General features: G+C 39.8%; 1 protein-coding gene across 1 annotated transcript; it reads right to left on the minus strand.

Moving 5' to 3' along the window:
* Positions 1–733: 733 nt before the first annotated feature.
* fibinb (fin bud initiation factor b) lies at positions 734–2,693 on the minus strand. The gene is made up of 2 exons (XM_062033037.1): positions 1,101–2,693; positions 734–978 (listed from the first exon to the last, which is right to left on the minus strand). The coding sequence occupies exon 1, from the start codon at positions 2,472–2,474 to the stop codon at positions 1,857–1,859; it is 618 nt and encodes a 205-aa protein (XP_061889021.1). The 5' UTR covers positions 2,475–2,693; the 3' UTR covers positions 734–978; positions 1,101–1,856.
* Positions 2,694–8,819: the final 6,126 nt, after the last annotated feature.

Genomic DNA, 8,819 nt, shown 5'->3' on the forward strand with positions numbered 1-8,819 from the left:
CTTGGAGTCGCCCCCGCCTTCACGAAGACTTGACCATGACCATGTTTGTCTGGACCACATGGACTTTGTTTAGCATGGACTATAGGAAGAACGAAGAATTATTACAAAAAAGTAATGGCAACAAATATATCTGAAGTTGATCTATAGATATTGAAGTGTAAAAAGTAAATAAAAACATCAATATATGACTTATTTTTAGTATTTTAATGACCCTTTTGCGTCCATGGGACCTTTTATATTCACCAACATTGAGGGCAGCCCTAAGGGTTACAATAAATATTGTGTTGGTTTTAAATAATGAAAAATATCAAAATGGCCCTGGCATTCTTTCATTTTTTTAATGTGTGGCCCTTATGAAGGCCTTGTTGTGCAAAAGCCACCCGGACTAAAATTCCTTGGACTCGCCCCCGCCTTCATGAAGTCTTGACCATGACCATATTTGTCTGGACCAGATGAACTTTGTTTTGCACAGACTATAGAAAGAACAAAGAATTATTGACGGCAGTAGCACGCTGATGGTCAGTTGAGACCAACGCTGTAATTTCCATCTGTGACCCTCTTTTGAATAAATGGACATGGCCTGTGACTCTTGAAGGACGCGGGTAGAATCTAACAAAATGAAGCACTGCAATCCACCCCAAAACAATATTAGTGTAATTTAAAAGTGAGTATTTACCTTTTGGAAAGGCCAAATTCGGGGTTTTGTGCTCATAAATGTGAGACTGAAAACTGAGTGTTTACCTTTGTAAAGGCCAAATTCGGGGTTTGTGGTCATAAATGTGTGACTGAAAACTGACTATTTACCTTTGGAAAGGCCAAATTCGGGGTTTGTGGTTATAAATGTGTGACTGAAAACTTGGAAAGGGCAAATTCGGGGTTTGTGGTTATAAATGTGTTACCGAAAACTAAGTGTTTACCTTTGGAAAGGCCAAATTCTGGGTTTGTGGTTATAAATTTGTGACTGAAAACTGACTTTACCTTTGAAAAGGCCAAATTTGGGGTTTGTGCTCACAAATGTGAGGCTGAAAACTGACTATTTACCTTTGGAAAGGCCAAATTCGGGGTTTGTGGTTATAAATGTGTGACTGAAAACTGACTACCTTTGAAAAGGCCAAATTTGGGGTTTGTGGTCACAAATGTGTTACTGAAAACTGTGTATTTACCTTTGAAAAGTCCACATTTGGGGTTTGTGCTCATAAATGTGTGACTGAAAACTGACTATTTACCTTTGCAAAGGCCAAATTCAGGGTTTTGTGCTCGCCACCAATCGGATGGTTGCTGGTTACTGGGGTTCAATCCCCACCTTCTACCATCCTAGTCACGTCCGTTGTGTCCTTGGGCAAGACACTTCACCCTTGCTCCTGATGGCTGCTGGTTAGCGCCTTGCATGGCAGCTTCCGCCATCAGTGTGTGAATGTGTGTGTGAATGGGGGAATGTGGAAATACTGTCAAAGCGCTTTGAGTACCTTGAAGGTAGAAAAGCGCTATACAAGTATAACCCATTTTTCATTATTTATAAATGTGTGACTGAAAACTGAGTGTTTACCTTTGTAAAGGCCAAATTCTGGGTGTGTGCTCATAAATGTGTGACTGAAAACTTGGAAAGACCAAATTCTGGGTTTGTAGTCATAAACGTGTGACTGAAAACTGACTTTACCTTTGGAAATGCCAAATTTGGGGTTTGTGGTCATAAATGTATGACTGAAAACTGAGTATTTACCTTTGGAAAGGCCAAATTTGGGGTTTGTGCTCATAAATGTGTGACTGAAAACTGAGTATTTACCTTTGGAAAGTCCACATTTGGGGTTTGTGCTCATAAATGTGTGACTGTAAAGCAAAAATAAGGGTTTACTGTGTCAGTACTTCATGTATTCATTCTTCAGTCTGCTGAGTCGTGTTCCGTGGCTGCGGACGATGAGGGAGAGCAGCTCATGTTTGTCCTTCAGGCCCAAAGAAATGTCCAAAGTCTCCTTCAGGGTGTCCCGGGTGTTGACGACCATCTTGAGGAAGTCGTCGCCGAGCCGGTGCTCCTCCTTCAGCTCGCCTTCCTGGCTCTGCTTGAACTTCACCTCCAGCTCCAGCAGCGACTTCTCGGAGTTAGTGAACGCCTCGCTGATCTGCGTGGTCTCCCGGCGCAGGTACTTCCCGTAGCCGTCCTCTCCGTCCAGGTCGTACGAGACGCTCCTGCCGACCACCTCCAGCACCCGCGCGGAGTCCTCGATCTGCCGCTTGATGATGGTGAAGTCGTCGCGGATGACCGAGTCCTGGTCCGCGTCCAGACCGCACTTCCGGTGGTCGGTCATCCGGAACAGCAGCTGACATTTTTCCGGGTCGTCGTTCTCCTCGTAGTCGCCGTCCGGCACGAAGTAGTGGTGGAAAGTGCCGTTCGACATCTCCGGTTGTAGAGGACCGCTGTAGTAGGCTCCGCACGCCGGCAACATCCCCGCACACAGCAGCAAGTGCAGTAAAGTCATGTTGGCCACTTATAAAAAAAAATAATAATAAAAAATCTTCCGCGACCACTTTAGCAGCACAAGGGTCTGTTTTGCGACTACTTCAAGCGGCTTGGACACATTTCAAACTTAAAAAAAAAAAAAAAAGTGGTAAATGTCTTTACCGCAGCTTCTGAGTGGAGACCACTCAACTTCCGACTTTAGTTGGTGCCGCGAACGCAACATGGGGCTGACTGGAGTGGTCCGCGAGGAGTCCTGCTAATAATACACAGGCTCCTCTCAGATTACATGTCGTCACTTGAAGGCAGCACCGGGGGTCTGGGCCGGCCCGCTGCTACTTTGAACAGGAGCCCCACAAATGTTGTTCTAGCTGGGGGTCAAGTAGGGATGCAACGGTTATAAGTTTTGACTCTACGGTTATAGTTTTGAGTATTATTCACATTGATTAAAATCACTATATTTTTATATCTAAAATCACAGACATTTCTTAGAGCAGAGGGTGCATTATCCCCAGGGGGTCCACGGAGCTACTCCAGGGGGGGTCATAAATATTTCGTTCAGTGGTTCTCAACTTTTTTCCACTAAGTACTACCTCAGAAAACACTTATCTCTCTTTGTTACAAAATCTATTTTTTGGACACTCAATTTATTTAACTGACTCTTTTGCATTTTAATTTTTTTACATTAAATTATGCTGATAATTTAATTGAGTTAAAGACTGAGAGCATAATTTGTGTGTCTAAAATTACAGTGTGTAAAAATGTTTAAAGAGTGTGAGTTTGAGTGTGTTAAAAATGTTTTACACACTCAATTTTTACACACTAAATTTTTATCCACTCAATTATACACAGCTTAATTTGTTGAAAAAAAATATATAGGTTTTGACTTTACGATTATAGTTTGAGTATTAATCACAGTTTCAGGATTATTATGCATTGATTAAAATCACTCTTTTTTTATATATAAAATCACAGACATTCCTTAGAGCAGAGGTCTTTAACAGGGGTTCTCTCTTTTTTTTTTTTACATCAAATTATGCTGGTTATTTCATTAAGTGAAAGATTGTGAGCATAATTTGTGTGTCTAAAATTACAATGTGTAAAAATGTTTAAAGAGTGTGAGTTTGAGTGTGTTAAAAATGTTTTACACACTGAATTTTTATCCACTAAAAACAGCTTAATTTGTTGTAAAAACAATTATAATAATAATAATAATACCTGGGATTTATATAGCGCTTTTCTAAGTACCCAAAGTTGCTTTACATGTAGAACCCATCATTCATTCACACCTGGTTATTTATATATATATATTTTATGGTTAATTATAGGTTTTGACTCTACGATTATAGTTTGAGTATTAATCACGGTTTCACGATTATTATGCATTGATTAAAATCACTTTTTCTTATATATAAAATCACAGACATTCCTTAAAGCAGAGGTCTTTAACAGGGGGTCCATGATCCCCAGGGGGTCCACGGAGCTACTCCAGGGGGGGGGGGGGGGGGAGGGGGTCGTAAATATTTTGTTCAGTGGTTGTCAAACTTTTCAGAAAACAGAAAACACATCTGCTCTCTCTCTCTTTCTTCATTACAAAATCTATTTTTGGACACTCAATTTATGTAACTGAATTTTTTGCATTTAAATTTTGTAAAAAAAAAAAAATTTGCATCAAATTATGCTGATTGTGATATATGAAGGTTTCTCATTGTTATCCCATTGGGTTGAGTTTTTTCTTGCCCTGATGTGTGATCTGAGCCGAGGATGTTGTTGTGGCTTGTGCAGCCCTTTGAGACACTCGTGATTTAGGGCTATATAAGTAAACATTGATTGATTAATAATTTAATTGAGCGAAAGATTGTGAGCATAATTTGTGTCTAAAATTACAGTGTATAAAAATTTGGCACGGAAATATTCGTTGCTTCAAAACCCAAGAAGTTTGCAGTCACGTGACCCGTTTCACATGACAGCAAACGTGACACCTCATTGGCCGGTTCTGAGACAGGATCGATTGCTTCAGTCAGGAAGTGAATATCGGCTTCTAAGGCAACAAATATTTTTGCACTGATTTTCTTTACACTGAATTTTGATACACTGAATTTTTTACACAACATTTTTTACACACTGAATTTCTTATCCACTCAATTATCACACACAGCTTAATTTTTTGTAAAAAAAATTATAGGTTTTGACTCTACGATTATAGTTTGAGTATTAATCACGGTTTCACGATTTTTATGCATTGAGATAGGCTCCAGCACCCCCAGCGACCCAGAAGGGATAAGCGGTAGAAAATGGATGGATGGATTAAAATCACTCTTTTTATATATAAATCACAGACATTCCTTAGAGCAGAGGTCTTTAATAGGTGGTCCGTGATCCCCAGGGGGTCCACGGAACTACTCCAGGGGGGTCGTAAATATTTCATTCAATGGTAGTCAAACTTTTCAGAAAACAGAAAACACATCTGCTCTCTCTCTCTCTCTCTTCATTACAAAATTTATTTTTGGACACTCAATTTATGTAACTGACTTTTTTGCATTTGAATTTTGTAAACTATTTTATTTTTATTTTTTTTACATCAAATTATGCTAATAATTTTATTGAGTGAAAGATTGTGAGCACATTTTGTGTCCAAAATTACAGTGTGTAAAAATTTGGCGCGGAAATATTAGTTGCTTCAAAACCCAAGAAGTTTGCAGTAACGTGACCCGTGTCACATGACTGCAAACGTGACACCTCATTGGCCGGTTCTGAGACAGGATCGATTGCTTCAGTCAGGAAGTGAATCTTGGCTTTTGAGGCAACAAATATTTTTGCACTGATTTTTTTTTTACACTGAATTTTCATACACTGAATTTTTTTACACAAAATTTGTACACTGAATTTTTATCCACACAATTATCATACACAGCTTAATTTGTTGTAAAAAAATTATAGGTTTTGACTTTACATACAATTATAGTTTGCGTATTAATCACGGTTTCACGATTATTAGGGGGGGGGGGGGGGGGGGGGGGTTGTAAATATTTTGTTCAGTGGTTGTCAAACTTTTCAGAAAACAGAAAACACCTCTGCTCTCTCTCTTTCTTCATTACAAAATCTATTTTTGGACATTCAATTTATGTAACTGACTTTTTTGCATTTAAATTTTGAATTTTGTAAACTTTTTTTTTTTTACATCAAATTATCCTGATAATTTCATTGAGTGATTGTGAGCATCATTTGTGCGTAAAAATTAGGTGCGGAAGTACCTGTTACTTCAAAACCTAAGAAGTTTGAAGTCACGTGACCCGTGTCACATGACTTAATGGCATTAAAAAGCAACAAAAAAAAAAAAGGGAAAACAGGGATTCAAAATTAAACACAATTAGTGGAAAAAACATTGTTATTAACGATTTCTTTTGATTATATAAACATTTCATAAATTTGATTGGGAGTACAGAGTAATGATTGACGAACTTGAAATTTCTTGGAATAGGTTTTTTTGTCATGTCTTATCTGCTTTTTCTACCAATTTAAACAACTAAATGAACACCTTCAAGTCCGGTGATGCCATCATTTTACCAGGGGTTGTATGATATATATTGCCAAATATCTCTGCCATGGTTTGATTTCCGGGAATTAACCCCAAATACACAAACAAGTAGTTTTTGCATAATAGCAATCCTTGTGTTAAAAAAAGTGAATTGTTTTTTGAAAAATAAAAATCTACATAAAGTATTGCATTTATTACAAAACCCAAAACCAGTGAAGTTAGCACGTTATGTAAATGGTAAATAAAAACCTAATACAATGATTTGTAAATTATTTTCAGCCTAAATTAAATTGAATAGACTGCAATTACAAGATACTTAACGTTCGAACTGGAAAACTTTGTTATTTTTTGCAAATATTAGCTCTTTTGGAATTTGATGCCTGCAACATGTTTCAAAAAAGCTGGCACACGTCGGAAAAAAGAAGAAAAGTTGAGGAATGCTCATCAAACATTTGTTTGGAACATCCCACAGGGGAATAGGCTAATTGAGAACAGGTGGGTGCCATGATTGGGTACAAAAGCAGCTTCCATGAAATGCTCAGTCATTCACAAAGAAGGATGGGGCGAGGGTCACCACTTTGTGAACAAATGCGTGAGCAAATTGTTTAAGAACAACATTTCTCAACCGGCTATTGCAAGGAATTTAGGGATTTCACCATCTACGGTCCGTAATATCATCAAAAGGTTCAGAGAATCTGGAGAAATCACTGCACGTCAGCAGCAAGGCTGACAACCAACATTGAATGCCTGTGACCTTCGATCCCTCAGGCGGTACTGCATCAAAAACCGACATCAGTGTGTAAAGGATATCACCACGTGGGCTCAGGAACACTCCAGCAAACCACTGTCCGTAACTACAGTTTGTCGCTACATCTGTAAGTGCATGTTAAAACTCTACTATGCAAAGCGAAAGCCATTTATCAACAACACCCAGAAACGCCGCCGGTTTCGCTGGGCCCAAGCTCATCTAGGATGGACTGATGCAAAGTGGAACAGTGTTCTGTGGTCTGACGAGTACACATTTCAAATTGTTTTTGGAAACTTTGGATGTCGTGTCCTCTGGAACAAAGAGGAAAAGAACCATCCGGATTGTTATAGGCGCGAAGTTCAAAAGCCAGCATCTGTGATGGTATGGGGGTGTATTAGTGCCCAAGGCATGGGTAACTTACACGTCTGTGAAGGCACCATTAATGCTGAAATGTACATACAGGTTTTGGAGCAAAATATGTTGCCATCCAAGCAACGTTATCATAGACGCCTCTGCTCATTTCAGCAAGACATTGCCAAGCCACGTGTTACAACAGCGTGGCTTCATAGTAAAAGAGTGCGGGTACTAGACTGGCCTGCCTGTAGTCCAGACCTGTCTCCCATTGAAAATGTGTGGCACAATATGAAGCCTAAAATACCACAACGGAGACAGCGGACTGTTGAACAACTTAAGCTGTACATCCAGCAAGAATGGGAAATAATTCCACCTGAAAAGCTTCAAAAATTGGTCTCATCAGTTCCCAAACGTTTACTGAGTGTTGTTAAAAGGAAAGGCCATGTAACACAGTGGTAAAATGCCCCTGTGCCACCTTTTTTGCAATGTGTTTTTGCCATTGAATTCTAATTTAGGATAGGATAGGATAGGTCTTTTATTGTCATTGCACAAGTACAATGAAACTTTGTTTTCAGCACAAACCCGTTCAAGATTAGACAAACAAACAGTGTACAGGGTTACAGAACAGGAACGCTGATGGGTCGCCACAAGGCGCCCCGTAAAAGATGGGGAAAAAGGTAAAACGCTGGGGAAGGATGAGTAAAAAAATACAATCTAGACGGGGCTCCTAAGGGGGCCCAGTCTGGAGTGGGAAAAAACCTCCATAGAAAAGCACATATACATATTACAACATACATCTCGAGATATCTAGCAAATATCTAGGGAAGGGGCGGAGTAATGGTGGTAGGCCGCAGCTCTCGGCGCTGACCATCCTTCCATCACCCCTATGGGATTTGCGTCGAGGGTGTTTGGTTTTGGGGGGTTGGGGGGGGGGGGGGGTGTGTATGTGTGGCGTATATTTTTGTGGATGCATGTTGTTTGTATGTAAGCCTACAGTGTGTCTCTGTTCTGCGAGGCAGACAGTCCGATGTTATCCAAGAATGTCCACAGTTCTTCTCGCTTCCTCCAATCATTCGTGGCAGATTTGGGGTACTTTGAAGACTGCCAGCAACTTCCAATTTTTGGACAAACCAGAGCAACGCTTACTCCAATCAGCAGATGTCCTGTTGTCATAATTCCGAATCGGTAGATATCTTCACGTCCTCGACGAAAAGGGTCGCCAGGAACGCAGCACTCCTTCTTCTCCCAAGAGTCCGTCGCGTGTCCAGCAACAACCGCTTCGTCACGACAGCAGGTTCCCCCAAAACCAAGATCTTGTCAATTTCGTTGAGGCCAGTTAAATAGTTCCAATGTTTAGATTTGGAGAGCAGTGCAAAAAGAGGCAACAAGAAAGTTAAGACAAGACAAAGAAGCAAGCAGGAGAGATAAGGGAGAGGGAAGGGGAGCGTCCACCCTCGATGAGTGCCAGAGAGAAATTTAATGATTATTTGCAAAAAAAATGAAGTTTCTCAGTTCGAACATTAAATATCTTGTCTTTGCTGTCTATTCAATAGAATATAAGTTGAAAAGGATTTGCAAATCATTGTATTCTGTTTTTATTTACGAATTACACAACTTGCCAATTTCACTGGTTTTGGGTTTTGTACACACCAGCTGTTTTCATTGCAACATACATTTTATTTGTAATTTTTATTTTTCTGAATTTTGCGGTTGTTGAGATTGCCATG

This window comes from Entelurus aequoreus, linkage group LG02 (assembly GCF_033978785.1).
Source record: "Entelurus aequoreus isolate RoL-2023_Sb linkage group LG02, RoL_Eaeq_v1.1, whole genome shotgun sequence".
Taxonomy (NCBI): domain Eukaryota; kingdom Metazoa; phylum Chordata; class Actinopteri; order Syngnathiformes; family Syngnathidae; genus Entelurus; species Entelurus aequoreus.

Excerpts from the sequence above, each read along its gene's own strand:
- fibinb (XM_062033037.1), bottom strand. The coding sequence starts at position 2,474 with ATGACTTTACTGCACTTGCTGCTGTGTGCGGGGATGTTGCCGGCGTGC.